This window comes from Sinohyriopsis cumingii, chromosome 14 (assembly GCF_028554795.1).
Source record: "Sinohyriopsis cumingii isolate HCF-2022 chromosome 14, ASM2855479v2, whole genome shotgun sequence".
Taxonomy (NCBI): domain Eukaryota; kingdom Metazoa; phylum Mollusca; class Bivalvia; order Unionida; family Unionidae; genus Sinohyriopsis; species Sinohyriopsis cumingii.
Window position 1 is genome coordinate 75,611,827 of NC_142974.1, and position 21,501 is coordinate 75,633,327.

General features: G+C 34.1%; 1 protein-coding gene across 1 annotated transcript in view; it reads left to right on the top strand.

Annotated features, from left to right (window-relative positions):
• Window positions 1–1,685: 1,685 nt before the first annotated feature.
• LOC149784178 (death domain-containing protein 1-like) overlaps window positions 1,686–21,501 on the top strand; it is a 32,975-nt gene continuing 13,159 nt past the window's right edge. The window contains exons 1-7 of the mRNA XM_089932251.1: window positions 1,686–1,807; window positions 3,750–4,145; window positions 5,295–6,072; window positions 7,798–8,011; window positions 13,829–13,966; window positions 20,153–20,341; window positions 21,151–21,304. Of these exons, the coding sequence (XP_089788377.1) occupies window positions 3,791–4,145; window positions 5,295–6,072; window positions 7,798–8,011; window positions 13,829–13,966; window positions 20,153–20,341; window positions 21,151–21,304 (1,828 nt within the window). The 5' untranslated portion in view covers window positions 1,686–1,807; window positions 3,750–3,790. The remainder of the gene's footprint in view (window positions 1,808–3,749; window positions 4,146–5,294; window positions 6,073–7,797; window positions 8,012–13,828; window positions 13,967–20,152; window positions 20,342–21,150; window positions 21,305–21,501) is intronic.

A 21,501-nucleotide genomic window follows, 5' to 3' on the forward strand; every position in this document is an offset into this window, starting at 1 on the left:
ATCGATACCGACAGTGAAGCATGTGTAATTAGTTAGTCTAAGATCAAATGGAGTACGCGGGGTGAGGGAGGCGTGTTTTCATCCAACCCCATGATGACATACAGCGAAAGGTACATTGTCCGCTACATTCATTCGATCGGTTCACATAGATATCCAATCGGAATTGAAATAGATAGTGTAATAACAATTTAGATCCAAATTATAACATTCAGAACTCTGAGAAAACATTAAGTAGTTTTCCTAAAACGATTGCGTAGCAAATATGATTACTCAGATAAAGACTAAGTAAGCTTACTATTTGACAGCTTCCGGTTCAGTTGAGTCTAGGGGCTCCAAGAGGTGGAGACGCAAGTGAGGCTAGCAGAGCAGTTTGAGTCTACCACATTCTAGTCGGTGGAGAGATGGTATATATAAGGTGCAGGGGGTGGAAAATGAGTCGAGGAGGGAAAAGCGGAGAAGAAGGTGAAGGAGTATAATGAAACCGATTAGAGTAGGACTTTGGAGAATGTCAGCAGAAAGAGAATAATGAATCGGGATGAACAGGAGAGAAGATCACATATATTAGTAGAATACAATGACAGGTGGAACTCTTTTCCACACTACTAATCAAGTGATTGAATAGGCTATTACAAGGTCGAGCGTTCAGTTGTTTTTATATTGTTGTTCGTTATTTTTCACATTTTCTGCATATTCAATAATAAAACCGTCGACATTGCTGACTAGGGTCTAAGAATATTACATCTATATTTCACTAATTTTACTTTCAAACCAAAATGAAGCCTTAGTGGGACTTCTATAATAGTTTAAATAAAATATTTGGAGCACCCCACCATAGCCTTAACAACTCTGCCATGACCGTCTAACACTACAGTGGCCCTTGTTATTTTGCAAATATTTAAAGATACACCTATTTTAACTGTAATTTAACTGGAATTTAATTTATCACATACAGACCGTTTAATCATGATAATTATTGGACTGATTGATTTTGTATTTACCTTTGTTCTCGCCAATTATATAAAAACATTTCACAGTAAAGGAGAAGAGCGTTTGACACTTTCACCGGTACATTTGTTTTGGAAGAATGCATGTATGGTCGAAAATCCGCCTCTCTTCCTCTTTCGTTTTATTTTCTTAACCATCCTCATTTGCTGGGTAATATGACGACTGCCGGATGCATGTAAGATATGACTGCCTCTACTAGCGGATCAGATTAAGGTTGAACTCTCAGATGAAGGTTAATCGAAAATCAGATTTCAACAATATTGTATCAATCAGTCCGTCTAATCCATAATAACAAATATATTACTCATCTTTCCACCAATCCTTATATTCACTTCATGCACTTAAAACACTAGATTAAGGTCTTGCATACATTGCACTTAATGTATTTTCAATCGACATCGGAATGTATATGTCTTTCATCGTGTAAATATATAGGACAGGTAATAAACCAGGTTAACTTATTTCAATATTTACCTACCGGGTCCTTGTATTTTGTGAATATCTGCATCATACATGTTTCCTTGCTTATCTATACACAAGCATAACTGCTTTAAAACCTCATAAACTTTAGCTAGATCATAAATTACTAAGCCTTTAGTGGTCTTCAACATCAAGTACAGGGCGTCATTTACATGATTTATGGTATTACATAATATTGCCTGAATACTTAATAGCACAAACACAAGTTTGCGTCCGCTTTATTTATGTGTGTGCTAGCAGAGATTCGACCATTCAAAGTGACAACACGTTTATTTAGTTTCGTGCTTTGGATCCATTGTATTCCTCATGTTTCATGAGTCAGGTAGGGGTATAAACACTATATCGTCCATGTTTGGTGTCACTCAGCAGTTTTTACATGCGTTCTGTATGGATTCTTTATATGTAAGTCTTGCGCCAAAATATGACAGTTAGGCGGAATTGGTAAACTATTTATACATTCGAAAAGTTGTTACTACATGAGTTTTCAGGTCTTCTTAACCTTTTTTATTTTGTTTTATTCTCTATGATACATGATATTATCAAATATTGGTTAAACTCTAAGAACATATACTATTATGAGACGTTGCTCTTCAATTGAAATCATAAACGCGTGGAGTAACGTACATGAGGCTGGTAACATTTAAATCAGAAAGGGTACACTAATGTATACCCACACAACAAACAACCACTGGATCCATCATCTTTAAAAACTGCCGTTTCGGGGTTAAATTATGTAATATAACATATTATTTGTTTCTTTCTTCTTAACTTTTCATCTTCATTTTACCACTCAGTTGTTTGTATAACATTTTATCAACAGATCATTACTTTAGAAAAAAAAACGAAAAAAAAAAACGCTTGATATAATTCAAACAGCCATGTATTTTGAAACAAACTTTATATCGGTAGATTTTTCTGAAGTTTATTATATGTTCTATTTTGCTTTACAGGTGATCGTTTAAATATATATATACCGTATACTCTCTTTCGAAGTATAAACAATTGTCTTCTGAATTAAATCCCATTGGCGAAATCAGTATTGCGAGTTGTTTGTGTAGAGCGAGAGATCAATATATGTACACTTATACGTTCAACAAATCAGCTTTAATATTGGTTAAACATCTCTATACTTGACAATTCAATTTAAAACGGCCAATATCCCTTATCCTAACATTGAGTATTTCGTATTTCTCCCTCGTTCTCTTTTTCTCTGCAATTCTGCATTTATTTTCTTGTATCAGGTTATTTATGTAATGTTTTCCTCTCTCTTAATTTTGTTTACAAACGGGAGAATACACGAATAAATTTGTATTAACTTAATTTCAGTCATGAACTATCAAGTGGTGTTATTATAATTATAATTATTATTATTATTAATAAGAGCAGTAGCAGTTTTATGGGTTTTTATGTAAAGATGATAATTATCTGAGTAGGCTCCAAGTGATTAATCGTTTATTCCTATCCATCGAACAGGAAATGTATGATGTGCAGACACATTTGTAAAGTCGAAGTCAGATCGCATCAAATATTAGAATATTAAAGATATAACGAAGTTTACATCCTAGTAATGTTGTATATTCTGTATAAGCTGAAGCTATATTATGTCATGTGTTGACCCTTTCATTTGGACTAAATAGTTCAGCTCTACAAGGTTAACAATATAGATGGGTAGCCCTTTACATGCAGTATTTGTAAATAACATTATGGCAACCACAAGAGCAATACAATTCTAAATTTCGATGAAATACCTGTTTAAAATAATGACCGTATCCCTCTGAAACAGATGGGTGCGATACAAGGGTATATAAATCAATGACATGTATGTAGTCCATCTATATTGTTTGCTTAATTCTTTACATAATATCACTAAATGTGTGCATTCACCTGTTCCATATATGGATATAAAACACAGCTAGTGGTTGTTATGAAACAAAGATAAGATAAATACGTGCATTTCGAAGCAAATATTATTCACACTTCTGTAGCTATATGCCTATGATAACAAATCAACGTAATTTTTTTAATTATATGGAATGATGTTAAGGGGTACACACACACACACACACACAAACATACAGACACACACACACACACACACACACACACATATATATATATATATATATATATATATATATATATATATATATATATATATATATATATATATATATATATATATATATATATATATATATATATGCATATATATAATGTGTACGTGCGTGTGTAGGAGACACTTACTTTATATGTATATTTTTCAGGAATGATTTCATGAGCTGTTACATGTACATACCACGCATAAATGGAGGACATATCAGCACTGGATCTTGTAAGACAGGAAATTGAAAATATAAAAGGTTTATCGAACATTCCAGTGATTTCTGAGGACGAGACAAAACTGAATGTCTTTGAAAATAACTGTATATCTATAACAAATCATGCCGTTGCCACAATAACACAAATTGCAAAATATGCTAAGGAAATAGATAGACAACTCGAACAATTGCGCCTAGCTCTGAACAATTCAACGAAAACAGTTCAAGAACGATTGAAAGAAACCCTGAACAGTATTACTATTAGAAATGAAACAAGTAAAATAAGTGTCAATTCTAAGAAAGGGGAACAGGTCGGGACGAGCCGGTTAAGTGGTATTCGAGGTAAGCTAATTTCAAGCGGTAAGATATATTATTGTATCAATGCATGATACATGGATTTGATTCAAACAAAAATAAAATTAGCTAGCATTGAAACCTTTTGATGAAATTAAGCAAAGGTTTCATGTTTATGGTTAGAATTAAGATGCTTTCTTTCCATAATCTAATTTAAAAGCGTACTAATTATGGATATTAGTTACTTGATTGCGTGCCAATGTAATGCCTATTATTGTCATGGCTGAACAATATTACGCTAAGCAATATCTTTGTCAATACAATATTCGTTACATGCGGATGAACTGATAATGAACCAGTATTTTACAATTGCAAGGATGTATGATTCCCTAAGCAGATAGTGGTAGGTGGGTAGGTGGGTATTCATATTCTAGCAGTTAGCTACTTCTGTATTAGTAGTCTGAATTCGGAAGATTCAGTCAGTATTACATAATTCCATAGCATGATATGCTGATATAAAACGTCGACGTATGCCAGCTAAGTATTTTCAATGATGCCAAAATGAAATTCAAGCCAAAAAAATAAAAGCAAAACGCAACGTTCAGTTTGATTTCTGTATTACACGTTTCATTTCATCTGTTTATAAGATTATCATAGCTATCCTGAAAAAAGTTCAATCCATTTGAGACTAAATTTTAATAAAACATAATACGTTTATTAAGAGCATTATTACCCTCATTCGTGCATTACACATGCAGGAGAGGTAACACCAAAACCATAATCAAAATACTTGAATAAATTGTGTTGTTTCCTTAATGATAATCATATAATCATTGCGAAAAAGTGTAAGTTGAAATGGTTGAATACTCTATTGATAAATATAAATTAACTAATAGTGAAGGTAGAGACTTCGCATACTTTACCTAGCTGTGTAGGTGTGCGGTTACAAAGTACATACTTAATGCCAAACACAATAAATCTAAAAGATTTCTTGCCATTATCGCAAATACCTATCGTAACCTCTTTATCTTATCTTTTCATAATACTAGTAGGGCCATGATATAAGCATACTATTTTGCAGTCTCCATTGAGACAAAAACAAAATAGACATGAGCTAGAAAGTGTCGATTCAAGATTTTAAATGTGACAACAAAATATACTATCGTAACGAGGAACTTTCTAAAATGATAATTCAAGGTCCAGAGAAGAAAACCACGAAGAACGATCCTTATACGTCCAAAGAGACTAGTCAACTAGATGCAAAGAAATTGGAGTTTGCACTCCGATTGCAAAAGATAGAAGAATTGAAGCAGAAAATACAGGAATCCCTCGTATTAACTCAGAAATTAATCAATGATATTGATAACGGTACTGGCGCGACACTTAAAGATGTGGAAAACTTGAAAGGCAGTATAAATAGCTGGATGGTCGTCGAAAAGGACAAAAACAAGGAAGACCAGCGTAAACGAGATGAACGCAGACAGAATATAGAGCAAGAAGAAAAGCGGATGAAGGAAGAACAAGAAAAAAAGGAAGAAGAGGAGCGCAGGCAAAAAGAAAGTAACGACAGGAAAAGAAAAGAAGAAGAAAGGCGATTGAAAGAAGAGGAGGAGGTCAGAATACGCGCAGAAGAAGAGCTAAAGAGAAAAATAGAGGAGGCGCGCAGGATACGCGAAGAAGAAGAACGAAATAGAAAAATGGAGGAAGAGAAGTTGCAAAGAGCTGAAGAAGAGCGATTGAGAAAGGAAGAGGAAGATCGCAAATTAAAAGAAGAAGAGGAAAAGAGGCTTAAAGAAGAAGAAGAGCAAAGACAAAGAGAAGACGAAGAGGAAAGGCGCAGGAATGAAGAAGAGGAAGAGAGAAAACGACAGAAAAAAAGGGAAGAGGAGGAAAGGCTCAGGAAGCAGGAGGAAGAAATAAAACGAATAGAAGAAGAAAACCGGAGAAAGAATCCCGTTAATTGGACACCAATTATGTACGTACCTACTTATATGCGTAATCATTAATTAGCATGTATATTGGAAAGGAAATACAACATATTAAAAAGGTATTTGCAGTGAAATATTATAGATAAAAATGAGTCATACCAATATATATTTCAGTGGCCTAATAATGTATTAAACGAATTACGGTATTCTAGGAACCAGACAGACAAATATCTTCCGACAAACCTTTCATAAGCAAAGATATGTATGAGAGTATGCATCATATGTCCAAGCATCACAAGAAAGGACAAAGCAGATTGCCAAACTCTATATCTGATATCTTATCAACTGTATTAGTTAAATCATCTTTAAGGAATACTAAAAGAGGAGATGTCCCAAATGATACATATGATTGTTTTAATGGATGTTATATGTGCATACAAGTGCATAAAACACCGATATAAACTACTATAAGTGTGTATTTCAGATCCAGAAGTTCAAATTCGTATATTTTTTACACTAAATTTTGAACTATATATCTCATAGTTTCTTTAACTGATAAGCAAACAAGACCATAATGTGTATGGTACTTACCTGTTCCATCAAATTGGCATAATTCAGTAGGCAAAACATTCTGTCCGTCTTCATAGGTCTTTACATTGATATCTGACCGCGGTGGACTATACTTTAGAGCTGAAATATGACTCAGCCTGCGAAGTAGACTGTACTTCGAAAACTGTAGCTTGAACACTTTCCTTCACAAAATGACCTTGAAGACCCATATTACACGTTCAATACTAATCTTAAAGCCATCCCTAGCTCTCAATTCTGTGTCGAGCGATTCAACAGCCATTATATCGTTTGGAAAGACAGACTTGATGTATTCGAACCTCTGCTTTCTGGCACGGTGTCGCAATACTTTTCACAATTATATTGTCATGTCTTGAAAGTCTTAATGACCTACGTGATCCTGATGTTCAATTTGAATTATCTTATTGTATTGTGTCTGGCCAAGAAGCACCTGCCATGACCCCAAAGGCTAAACTATTACTTAGAATTCCTGCCATTTTACACAGGACTGCAATTGATCAGACGCAAACTGTTGCAGCCCACAAGCGTCCATTCATTAAAAATAAATATGTGTCATGTACCACAATCATGTTCGATGCGCTGAAAATTAAATTGTATAAACTCTCTCTCTCTCATATAGTATATATATATATATATATATATATATATATATATATATATATATATATATATATATATATATATATATATATATATATATATATATATATAAAAGCTGGTCATTGGGGGATGGGTTCAGCCTAAAAATAGCCTGCTACTATCGTTATAAAAGTAATGGCAAATGTATTCAAATATGTAAAGGGAACATACGTGAATGGTTTATAAATGTACCAAATTAATGATGAACTTGACAGTTAAGTGATTAGAAAATGTTTAAATACCAAACACATACGTCCTAGATTAATCTTACACTTAATGAACATAGCACAAACACTTCTTTCCGAGAGACATTATGTTCGAGAGAACAAGGTTCAGAAGGACTTTTGTACAAGGAAGTAATAATTTTGTACCATGCATACATTAATTCATTTGTGCTTTTTCTTTTCTTAATTTCTTTGGTCGTGTTGATTGGGTTGGCTAGTGAATGTGTAGGTATCAAATCGGTGAAGGCTAGCAATGCAATATTTTGCATAATTGTTTCGTACATGTGTACGAATGTGAGTATATGTATATTTAATATACAGATACAAACGACCTGGAGACCAGATCAGTGCATTCCACAAAGGCGTATGTTGCCAGGTTGCCGCTATGGACGAACTTTTGGAGGAGGACGATCTGGAATGCCTAGCAAGTGACGAATGGAGAGAAGAGGACAGAACGTCAGTTCTAAACGTGGACGAAAAGCTTGCCAGCTCCATAATCAGCATAGACGCAAAGTCTGGAGAGAAAACATTCCCGGTAAATACTCCTTGAAACATGTATGCTCTGGGGAACCAATGTAGATATCAATAATACTAGAGACCGTTGATACTTAATTTCCTGAATATGCATATCCAATTACAATTATATGCATGTCCAATTTCAATTTCATTAGCAGTGGTAGGAAGAGCGTCAATGGTTATTATTATAATATGATGAAGTTATTTAAATTCATGTCCAATTATCATAGAGTAACTTTCAAAACAATTACGGCAATATAGAGTAGTTTTATTACAAAATTATATCTGGAGGGAAGCGCAGATTATCTTCGGTTCAGACGGGTTAAAACTTAAAATATATCATAATTTGTCGTTGTTCCAATGTTAATAATGCTTACAATCTGCTGAGAAATGAATTTTAAAATTATTCAATCACGTTAGAATTTCCTGAAAATTAATCTTGATATATTGACATTTAAATATCGTATTCGTACACGATGATGTTCAGAGTGAATAATGACTTTTCCAAAGAAAGAACAATAATAGTTTTGAGAAGAAAAAACCCATCGATTTGATAATGGATATGGAAACTAAACAACATACATGGGCAAGAAAACAAAACCTTTTCGGCCTCATACATATAATTGTGTACTTTCAAGCTTCAATAATTATATATATATATATATATATATATATATATATATATATATATATATATATATATATATATATATATATTGGTTGATTGTATAATAAACTCGATTAGTTTTAGAAAGTCTAAATACAACGTTTGGACAAGAACAATTTCATAAAAATAAAAATTTGTTTGAACAAATGTATGAAACATTTATGTTTTCCTGTATCAATATGATGTATATTTGTTAAGGTAACGCGTAACGATAGTTAGTCAAGCCTAAATTGCAATCTTGTTGATTATTACAATTTTAGTGCTGACACTGAAATACTCAAGGGAACATAACACATGTGGGTGCATATTAACTATTGTATACACAATATAATTATAGGGATGAAACATGGGATGCATTTACAACATATTTGGTTTTCTCAATAACAATAAAAGGTACCTATACATATATGTTTAATCTATTTAAGGGTGATTTCCGCATTTCTAACCTAAATTATGATAACTTGGCAACACACTAACATAAACATTAGTGGGGACTTAATTAGATTTAGATGTTTTTGGCATAAAATGTACGCAGCTAAAAATTGCCGAGGTACAAACAAAATATGTCCAACCCATTATCGAACATTTTGTAAGAATGGTATGATGCAAAGTTGTAATTTCAGTTACGCATTTTGTGTTGTGCATGTTTAAGATACCATTAGTGAAACCACGTATTTCTTTCACGCTCACTATTAAATCAAGCAATCGTCATACAATAGCCCAATACTATATATTAGGACGCATATGCTCATCTGTGTAATTAACTGCACGTGTTCCAGAAGCTGTATATTATGGATATATATGGTAAGTTGGCATACATTACATTCTTGGTTTTAAAAATATATCAGGCTGCAAATAATAACGACATACAACATAACGGTAGATATAAATATACGAATCTTATACTAATTTTTTATAAAAATTATTTTTTTCTCCGTATTGTGTCAAAGTGGGTGCAACGGTAGAAATAAAACCGATTCATAAACGTTGTTTCACGATTATTTTATGATTTAAATTCTTTTTAAATTACTTATTAAGAATTACTTATTAATTACATCATGATATATGCATCATTTCCCATAACTGTCCTGAATATTTTCAAACATCTGACGAATATTTTTATGGTTGGATCTCGTTAAGCCTAAAATACAATTTTATATTGATAATTTACAAAACATTTCATTGCCGATTAAAACAACTGATTGGGTTTTGAAAATTGGTGAACACGGAAAGGTAGTAAAAACATGGGTTTACAATTAACATTTATTGTGTATTGCAGTTAAAGTACGCTGTCGAACTGGACAACATATTAATAACTACATATACATTTTGGAATATTGTGTCCGGACATTACTATCAAAATGCGATACCCAGAATTAATATTGATATTATGCAAACACATTCATTGTTGTCCAGCAGTGTTTTGCAAAATGCATTGTTTTTGCATGTGTATCCACTAGTAGCCGAAGTATCAGTGCCAGATTACTGCCCAGCCCTGCCAGTGACCTTGAATCAATGTGAGTTAAATCATTATAACATTCACAAATTGAAATAAATTCCTCGATAGTTTTAATATAGGAACAGCGATATAATTTCATTTGTTGGATATCAGAAGGAACAAAAAATGATTATGAGCATTAGTTTTATTAGAGAAGAACAATCTGGCTTATAATTTGATACTAAAACGTTGATCATTAGCTATGGAGTTAACCTAGTTATAGCTAGATCATCGTAAATACCGCATTTGAAGGAACTAATGTAGCTAATTAGCTTACCATATTCAACAGAAACATCTTTGATGAAACGAAGCTCACACGTAGTTAAATGGTACATAATACTAGGTTTGTTTTTAAGTAAGATAATGTTACTTAATGTCCATGAGACCAAATACATTATATGGATGTAGATGGAGTGATCTCTCCGTTTCCAACTGTATAAATATGAGAATCTTATTCATACGACGAATGACTTTCGTCATAGTAAAGCGTTTTCTCATAGAGATCGATCCTACTATCAATACCGAATTAACCTGTACTTTGGAAATTATAGTAATTTGTCTATGACAACGTAATCATCTGAATGCATCCTTATATTCAAAGCGGTGGGCGCTTTAGACTACTTGACCACTCGGGGCCCGAGACAAACGTTTAGGAGCCCGAACTCTTCCTTACAAAAACTAATTGATTTCTACATTTAAAGTAAAGGAGTTTACGAAAATATTTTATAAAATTTTATACTGGTACTTAGTCAGAAGGACAAAAATAACACATGTCCAAATGTATCGACTCTAACCAACTAAATGTTATATAAGGAAACAAATAAAGGTTATAATATGACATGTACGATCAAATCAAAAGAAGCAATACAAAGAGGTTTCACTGATATAAGTAAAGTATGTTTACATTACATCTCAATAAAAGATGACAAATCTAATATATTACAAACTACAACAAGCTGGCAATAAAAACGATGAACATATAAATAGTGATCAATATCATTCAGATACTGATTTTTCCTTGCATCAAAACCATTACGAACAATTTCATGTGGGTATAGAAGCGGCCCATCCACATTTACGCACTCACAAACTCAATCAGCTATATCGTCATGGATAAATACTTGCCATATTTAATGTGAAACGCATCCATATATATATATATATATATATATATATATATATATATATATATATATATATATATATATATATATATATATATTCCAGACACAGAAAATACCACAAAATCAATTAACCAAATATATATTTATAAACATAAATATCATGATGACGAAATAAAAGTCTAATTGTCTGACAGTGCGTAGATTACTATCCTATTTTTGGCAAAAAATTCACTTCAATGAAAGTCTTTATTCATATCTAAACTTAATTCAATGCCGGAGACGGTTATGACCACTTAAAATCCACATCAGCTAATTTCCGAAAATGGCAAAGAAAACTGCAATTAATTGACAATTTTATTATTTTGCACACTCAATATTGAACATAAGACAATCTGTAAAATGAAATACATAATAATAGGAATGCTAATATAGTATCAATGAAACTAACAATCTTGTATTTAAAAGGAAATATTTGAATGAAAACTCAACAGAGAATCAGACTTGATACTGCAAAGCAATGCACATTGGTTACTTATATAAAAGACAGCTAATATCAGATGTTCACGTGAAACCTTTCAACAATTATATGATGTAAAGAACTGATAAATGCTTTACACTATGATTTTGATTCGTTTCACTGAACATTTAAATACATTTTAACCAATGAAAAAATAATAAATAATTGACAGAAGAATGAAAATATCAGCTCGCACATATATCATTCACTATTTCGAAATGTATGGAAACATGCATATCAAAATGCGGCACGACACTTTAATGAATAAACTAGTCAGTTCGGTAACAAAGAGAGGCTGATACACATGGTGTGGTCTACATGATAAATTAAAATGAACTATATTTAAAGAGAGTGAGAAAGATATAGAAATATAAATATGATCAAAGGGGAATATAAATATATAGTGAAGGAGTCTGTGTTCTTCAGAGATTTTCGAAGGTCACGTGTTGATAATGTTGGGCTATCAATGATCATTAAACCGATCATGTACAGCCTGGTGTACCTGCACATTTATTGATGGCTTCACTGAACAATTCAAACATTTATAGCATATGCAAGTAATACAGTCAGTATTTTGCATCATTTATGCAAAAAGGTATCAGTTAGTAATGTACTAAGAGCATATATATAACTTTGCACATCATATAGTAAGAAAATCACATATAGTGGTCTTTGCAGCAAATACTAAAAAGGCCTATCATACAATATGGAATGTTGATCACATTGTGTAATGTTCATACAATACGTTCAAACCGGTATACTTATCATTGCGCTTCTGATCAATGTACACATCATACACGCCTGCATATTCTTTATACTCCCGGTTTATACTTACGATTTATCAACTCAGAAGGATATCAACCACACACGATCTTCAAGTATTAATACTTTGTATATAAGCAATTCATGTGAATGATTTAGTTTGAATTTACAGTAGGCTGTATGGCCTTTCGACTTACGGTATGCTTTATGAAAACCATGAACATATTTAACCACTAAACGTAAAGTATGCTTCTCGACAAGCTACATACTTGTTTACCTTTGACCACTTGTGTATTTCAGATACATATATTTTATAAGTATATAGCTATGGTGATCACTTAACTACTAAAGATGTATTTATATAATATAGGTTCGCACCTCTGCATAGTGGTTATATATACATTAAAGGCGCCAATCTACTTTGAACACACATCTCAAAATTGTTCGGTTTCTAACAAAACAGCATTGAGCCAGAATGTATTTTCTTTCAAATAATTGATTTAGTTTCGTATTCTTGTTTGAGATAATAAAAAAAGTAAAAGTGAAATTAGAAGTCAATATTATATTTGAACAATGACAGTGAAATCGAATTCATTTTTTTATTTTTGTTTTGGTGGCTCTATACGATTGGTCCGAAGTCATGTTCAGTGCTAAACTAACACAATATGTGCTCCTTCTGGGGAGCATAGCTAGGGAATCCAGTATAGAGAATAGTGAAGATGAGAGGCTGCTGTGCTTTGAAGTCTCAGTGTATTAAACTATATTTGCATCAACATAATGTGTAAAAAAGCGTAATTACTTGAAGCAATATTAGAGTGACCTAATTTATGCTGTAACTTTATATTGAATCTTGGTCTCAAATACTTTATTGACGATTATTTTGTTTAGCTATCCACATTTGTAGCAATTTATATATTTAAAATTGCTACTTTCGTATATATTATGCTTCATAGGACTATGGTGGTATTTAGCAAACAACTATTGAGATTGCTCCTCATATTCATCGTAAATATTTGGCTTCAGTAGATTACAAGAGTTATATAGTAAATGGACTATTAAGCTCATTATATAAATTAAAACCCTCTTACAATATATTTATATATGTATTGTTTTTATTTAGCAATATGAAAATTGAAGCAGTAGAATGTTTTGAATCTGCCAAACTAGTGCGCCTGATATATCACAGACGAAATAGAACAATCGGATATAATATTTGTCTAGTAGATATAGGAAAATGATTTGTAAATGATCTGCACAATATCATATAGGTCCCCATGCGAATGTATGTTCCGCATTGCTCCATCTCAAACAGCAGCGATGAGATTGTTGTAAAGGTGTCCATAGACGGTGGTGAGTGGACAGAGCAGCGTCCTATAAATGTACCTCAATCACATATCGGTCGGCTGGTAAGTAAGCAACATATGAGTTTCATGTATCCATCATTTTTCACCGGCTACAATGTATATCTCGTTAGATGACACTGGTCAACAGTGAAATCATTACTGACTTGAAAAGGCCCTAATCTGTAGTATTTTGGTGTGCCGAACACGAATATAACCGTGAAAAATTTGTATTGGCTCTCGTTTTGAAGATATTCATATACCTCATTTTCTATGTTTCACTGTGTAAATTTCTCCAGTAGGACTGCAGCAACATCCGGAATAATGATGTGACATTGCATAATACCATCATGCTCACATCATCCACAGTTGATTGCATCATTTTCTGATGCAATGCAATACTAATGCTATGCGGCTGCTGAAGTAAGTTGACGTCAGCAGTGTACTATACATGTGTAGGCCTATTATACTAATGCCAGGCGGCTGCTGAAGCTGACGTAAGCAGTGTACTATATAAAGCCCAATCAGATAGGTTCAGCATTTAAAATATTTTAGACGTTGTGCGAGACAGTTCAAGCTACTGTTACATAAAACTTATTATTTTATCCATTTACGTACAATAAAGAACAGTAATACCTCGAAAGTGTGTTAATACCGCGGACAATTTTTGCTATATTTGTGGGGAAGTGACATTTGCCAACCAGAAGAAAAGTATCAATTCTCAAGTGAAGAAGGCATATCATCTTTATTTCGGATGCAAGGTTGGTGACCAAGACAAGCCTTGGGCTCCGCATATATGCTGTGCTACATGTACAACACAGCTTTCACAGTGGTTGAATTGCAAAAGGTCATCAATGCCGTTTGCAGTCCCAATGGTGTGGAGAGAGCCAAGCAACCACCTAAATGACTGTTACTTCTGCTTGGTTCCTCCTCTTTCCGGCGGAATAACGAAGCGAAAGAAGTAGAGAATAGTCTACCCAAACATTCCGTCTGCATTGAGACCAGTTCCACATGGTGAGGGACTTCCTATTCCAGAACCTCCAGCAGAATATTCTCTTGATTCATCTGACGAAGACAAAGGTGAGTCGACCTGTTCTTCTCCTGGTCCATCAGCATGCAGTGATCCAGATTTTCACTGTGGTGCATCATCAACCCCACACAGAATAACACAGGAAGAACTAAATGACCTGATTCGTGATTTGGACTTATCAAAGAACAAGGCAGAATTGCTAGGATCAAGACTCCAACAATGGAATCTTCTAGAAGAAGATGTCACAATTACTGCATATCGAAAGCGCCACCAGCAATTGGAGCCTTTCTTCAGAAAGGAAAGTAATCTGATATTCTGTTCCGATATTGAGGGCCTCATGAATGCTTTAAAAATCACTCATGACCCACAAGAATGGAGACTATTTGTGGACTCTTCGAAACTGAGTCTCAAGGCTGTGCTTTTGCACAATGGAAACATTCTTCCATCTATTCCAGTAGCGTATGCTGTCCACATGAAAGAGACATACGATAACTTAAGGCAGCTACTGAATTCCATTGAGTATAACAAGTACAGCTGGCACCTCTGTGGTGATTTGAAGGTAGTTGCCCTTTTAATGGGACTGCAGCAAGGATATACAAAATACATGTGTTTCTTATGCGAGTGGGATAGCCGAGCAAGGGAAATGCACTACATGAGGAAGGAATGGACTCACAGGCAGAATGTAGCCATTGGAGAGAAGAATATCCAACACCCAGCTCTGGTTGAGGCTCAGAAAATCTTGCTACCACCCCTTCACATCAAACTAGGTTTGATGAAGAACTTCGTGAAAGCCATTGACCGGACTTTGCCAGCATTCCGATACCTGCATGAAAAATTCCCTCGACTCAGCGAAGCAAAGATTAAAGAGGGAGTTTTTGTGGGTCCTCAGATTCGAGAGCTTTTCAAAGATGACCGGTTCAACAACTTGCTGGAAGGTGACGCGAAACAAGCATGGAATGCTTTTCGCCTAGTTTCTACAAACTTCCTCGGAAATGTTAGGGCAGAAAACTATAAGGAACTAGTAGAAGACATGTTGATGAAGTACAAGAAACTTGGCTGCAATATGTCTCTAAAGATTCACTTCCTTCATTCCCATTTGGATTTCTTTCCTAGCAACTGTGGTATTGTTAGTGATGAACACGGCGAACGTTTTCATCAAGATATCGCAACAATGGAACAAAGATACCAGGGAAAATGGTCCACTACAATGATGGCTGACTACTGCTGGACACTCCTCAGAGATGCTCCCGAACAGCTGTACAAGAGACAGGCGAAGAAATCTAAGATGTAGTCAATGACTTGATTTTTTATAGGTAGGCTATTACAGTTGACCTTTTACTATTGGAATGCATTTCGTTATGTAAACATTAATTTCTTGCAGATTACAAAAAAACTAGAGCCAATTTTGCAATTTGACTGTCATATTCGTGTTCAGCACATAAAAATTGATAAGAATTGACTAATTTTATTTCAGTAACATGACTTTTGTAAAAATTTGTTGTCCAGTGTGATCAGTTTTGTATTACTAACACACTCGGTTAACTTTCAAGTCAATCAAAAATATAATGAAGAAAATATTTTCTTCGTTTTCATTCTAGATATATTTGAAGGAGCTAAACTCTTCCCGTCCATATAATCAGCCTCTTTTTCACACGGGGGCCCAGTTTGCATCGTTATTCTCTTTAAAACGATGAATTTATCCTTACATGTAATGAAGGATTCGCAGATGCGGCGACTAGATCAGTATACAAAGACATAGTTTTTGTTCTCGGGGAACATTTTCCCATCGGTCCTACAATTTCTCCAACAATCACCCTTAGCTTACCCGCTCATGGTGGTATTTTGTGGACGTGGATGATCCGATTTTGCAAGCAGTCAAAGACTTATACAGCCGTTGTGACTGCAAACAGGCAGCCCATCCTTATCTAGTGCAAAGTGTTTGACCAGAAATCAGTTATTTCTGAGAGCTGTGATCTATACCGCATTGACCAACATGGCGGTCACATAACCCTTCATCCAACCGACATCAGGATAATCGATATCTGAGCAGTCCAACCAGGCTATCATTTATAACCGGTCAACACAACATCAGTAAAGAACGTGGTTACTATAATGGCACCCGTTGCAACTGCAATCTAAAATACGTATGGATTAGTATTTGGGTAGATCGTATGTCATACATATAATTATGATACGACATCCCCGGAGGTGGTTTGATCTGATGTTAGCATAATGTTATTAGATGAACATATCCGCAGTGGATACGGAAATAACATTTAACATATGTTGTACTCCAATTATTCAATGAACTACGAGGCAATTTTTTAAAATGGGCGTAGATAAAATCAGCATGGCTGCCGATGTATGAGTACCCATCCAAGACACTGTATGTCTTAATTATATGTAGGTGAATATTGTCTTCATTTACGGCTTGGGAAAATTACTAAGTAACGTCCTTCCTGGGTGATACATATGCCATTTAAGTAGTCCAAGCGTTTGTTGTTACGAATCAAGCCAATTTAGTATTTTTCTCCACTATGGTATAGCCAATGTGTTGTACTATGGTGCAGTATATGTACAAAACATTGAGGCGGTCAATATCGACACACTACCGTTTCGTTAAATATGTACCAAAGGCCTTCCCACTAATTCCAATTGATTGCGATTTATGATCACTACCTTCTGTATTAGATGCTATATTTGACTTTGCGACCCAATTTCTGGCTGATAATGATATTGAGGTGCACATTAGGGCAATGTTTGCCAAGCTGCTTGACAAAACAGAATATGATATGAGAGCCCCAAAAGCTTCGTCTATTCGACTAAAATATATCTCGCAAAATTAGATTCCTGTTGCCGCTCGTCCTAAAGGGCATCACATGAACTGCAATTATGACTTGCGTTGACATATGCAGATACATTTAGACAAAACGATCACATGCTACAACGGAGAAACATTAGATGGCAAAACGATATTTGGGCTCAATAGGGCGTAAATGCAACAACTGACTCACCAATTGATTTTTAAAAGATATTTCAACATGTTTCACATAAACTAATGTCCAAACAAATTTGTTGTGGGTTACCTTTCATTTATATATTTCACTAAACGTCCATATGTAAAACCTAATTCACAATTACATGGGGCAAATTTAATTGGGTTCTCAATGTAGGTTTCCAATAAATAGGCAATATCATTCAGATTGTGTGTGTATATCCTCAGTCTACTGAACGAGACGGCTCATTTGTTTCAATTTGTCTGCCTTTTCATGTGCAGTTTGCAATATCCATGTGAATAGATTAACACCACTTAAAACAACAATAATACACCACTTAAAAAAAAGAGAAACAATCGCTCAGGGCATGATTGTCTACATGGCCAATGGAGAATATTTATTTAGGTGCAACGCAAAATCACGAAATAAAGGCACACGGTTTTGGGATATCTTCGCAGGTGAGAATACATAATAATATCATCCTTGGTCAAACAGAATCATCACAGCCTGTATGACCTGTCCTATTTTAGTCGATACGAGGCTCACCCATCACAAAGAGCGTTTAGATAAGCAATCAATCGAATTTGATCATCTTTATTCATGAATTTGCTCTAGGCCACTTGAAATTTACACCTTAATATAAGGCTTTGTACTGGCTATAAGTTCACGATCTTGAAGGTTTTACACTATTAACATATATGACTTATATATTCAGTTCTCAGTGATCAATGTATGATGGTTCATTAATTGTAATCAATATGAGCCCTTCACAACAATTTGGTTCAATTTGCTTCCACACAAAACATGTATTCTGACAGATATAACGTTACAATTCTGGGTTATTGAGATGCTCTTTAGATGGACGTGTGCTTTGCAATGTTCATATGACAAGATTATCTGGAATACATGAGATATCATGCCTTCTTTGCGATGAGCAGGCTACCGTAAAGTGAGAATGAACGAATGTTATAACATGTCTCTTTGTTCGAGACGCAGTGATGCATAATCACGCGTAAATGCTAAATTAAAATGTATAGCGCATGTGCGATTTGTTCGGGGATCGTCTCTTTCTTCTTCCCTAACGATAAAAAGAGAATATAAATACCCATATTGGGCATCATATCTAGAGTTGGCAATGCGGTTGATGTAATCAATGATCTAAGTAATCAAAAACGCCAGCTACTGATTTCGGAATTTATCTTCAATCTTACCTCTCGAACGGAACGTGGCGATCCAATACATAATAAAATCATTGATCTGGCACACATAGTCAATTTTTCAAGATGTATAAGGTTCAGTAAGTGAGTATGGTATTTATGCTGGGTACATTATATCAAAAGAAGTTGATGTCATCACATGCTTGCCACGACCTGTAGAACCGAATTAGGTCAGTGACTTTACGCGCTAAGAAAAGGTGATTCAGTTCATTTTCCCTTGCACATGTATTACCTTAACGCCTTAGATTAACATCTACGGTGATAATATGTTATGAAGAGTGCATTTGACTATCATATAGGGAACTCTCTTCCGTGTAACGAGGTTTTCGCTGGTAGGATGTTCAGCACCAGCTCAACATGCTATTTAGTTTTCTAAATTATATATATATATATATATATATATATATATATATATATATATATATATATATATATATATATATATATATATATATATATATATAGAAAAGAATGCAAAGAATTGTGTAGTATATGTTCCTTGAAGACTACTTGCTTAACAACATTTTATTAATGCCCATATGTGTATATCAATCGCTCAATCTAAACCAGCTAATGAACAGTACCCACCAAGCATAAGTGAAGAAAAACAAGCAAATTTGTCGGAAATGTCTTTCCTTCCTCGTTTTTGAATATAATCTGGACAACGAATATGTCCTCCCTCAGTGATGATTTATCTTGTGAGGCAGGAAATATATTTTAGAGAAGTATTGTGACAGGGTAAGTATTCGTCTGGAATCATAATGTACTTAAGCGTTGTTTTTAAAACAAAAAGGTGTAACGTCAAGTTTAAAGTTGATATGCATCGAAACAAAGTAAAACAACATATACATTCCGTAATCCCTTGGCAACACTCCTCATTAGAGAATTAAATATATATATACATGGGTTTTGTTACATCTTACTGCAATCATGCATCCTTTTATGTAATGTATAGGTATGTATGTCTAAAACAATCTTTAATTTTAAAATGATATATTTATGTTCCGAGGGCTTGAGCTACGCCGGCATAGATGTTTGCAAGTTTAAGACTGTAAAGATGGTGGCGGTGGCCAAGACCCGGAGTCAAAATTTCGTCGTTGATCAAGGTGGAACCAACCAGATTTCAACTGTTGACAAAAACATAAAGTTGTTTGTACCGAGAGATACATTCAGTAAACGATGTACACTTAAGCTAGAAGTAAGTCTAGTATGCTCAGTCTAAACTTTTCACTCGTTTTCTCGTATATGTTTCGTGCATCAATACTTAGTGCAACGATGCATGAACTATATTGAGCATATCAAAATACAAGGCTTTTCAACTCAATATGTATTTATCTCATCTTACTGCAACAGTATACTCTGTTTTCATTAGGGTGTAAGTATGTGATATTAAGCAACTTTGAACGGATCTATTTAAGTATGTGTTAGTGAGGCATATCTAATATTTCCTAGATCAACATCGGACGAAAAGAATTCAAAGAATTAAAGCCCACTTAGACCTAATAAATGTAAACAACTAAATGATGTTCATCTGCATGAACCTACTGATTAATAAGAAAATATATATTATGTCACATATGTATAAAATAAGGTGTTTAAAGGGCCTTACGTTATTTGCATTCAATTTAACCACTGTGTGAACAGCAAAGAATACAAACAAACACAAGCTGTGTCTAGGTAAAATGTCTTGCAGCACTCAGAGATGATTTTAATATTGAACGTAGCTATAAAAGTAAACAGTGTGTATACCTTGTCTCAGTTAAACTTAAACTTTAATGTAAGATAAAGAAAACAATGGTGACAGTTTTATTCCAAAATCATTCAGTATGACCTATCATTTGTATACATTGTTTGGAATATAAAAATTGCTACCGTGCGTTTCATTGTGAAATAAATCCACTTACTGATTTTGGATTTCTTGAACTTTAATCAGAATATATATCTAGCAAGGGTTTTACAATTCATTGGACATAAACATCATATTGATTATCATATTCGTATGACCAGGTCCGGCAGATGAAGGAACACAGTTTAGCGTTTGCCACCGAGTACTATGAACACTGTCGTAACATACTGTCTACGAGCTCCATTATGAAAATCACTAGCGAGAACGTGACAGATAAATGCATTGAAATTGACTTGGCCCGAACTGCATGGAATGGTATGTATTGTAGTTCTCTAAGTAGTCTTTTCTTCAACTCCTGCTGTGTACTGGATATATGTTATGTGTATTTATGTCGTCATGTATTTAATGTCAACGAAATCTAACTTATGGAACATAGCCCATAAATGACTATTTAATATATGTTGGGACTATTGGCTATAACTACATTTAATTATGCAAATACCGAACTTTAG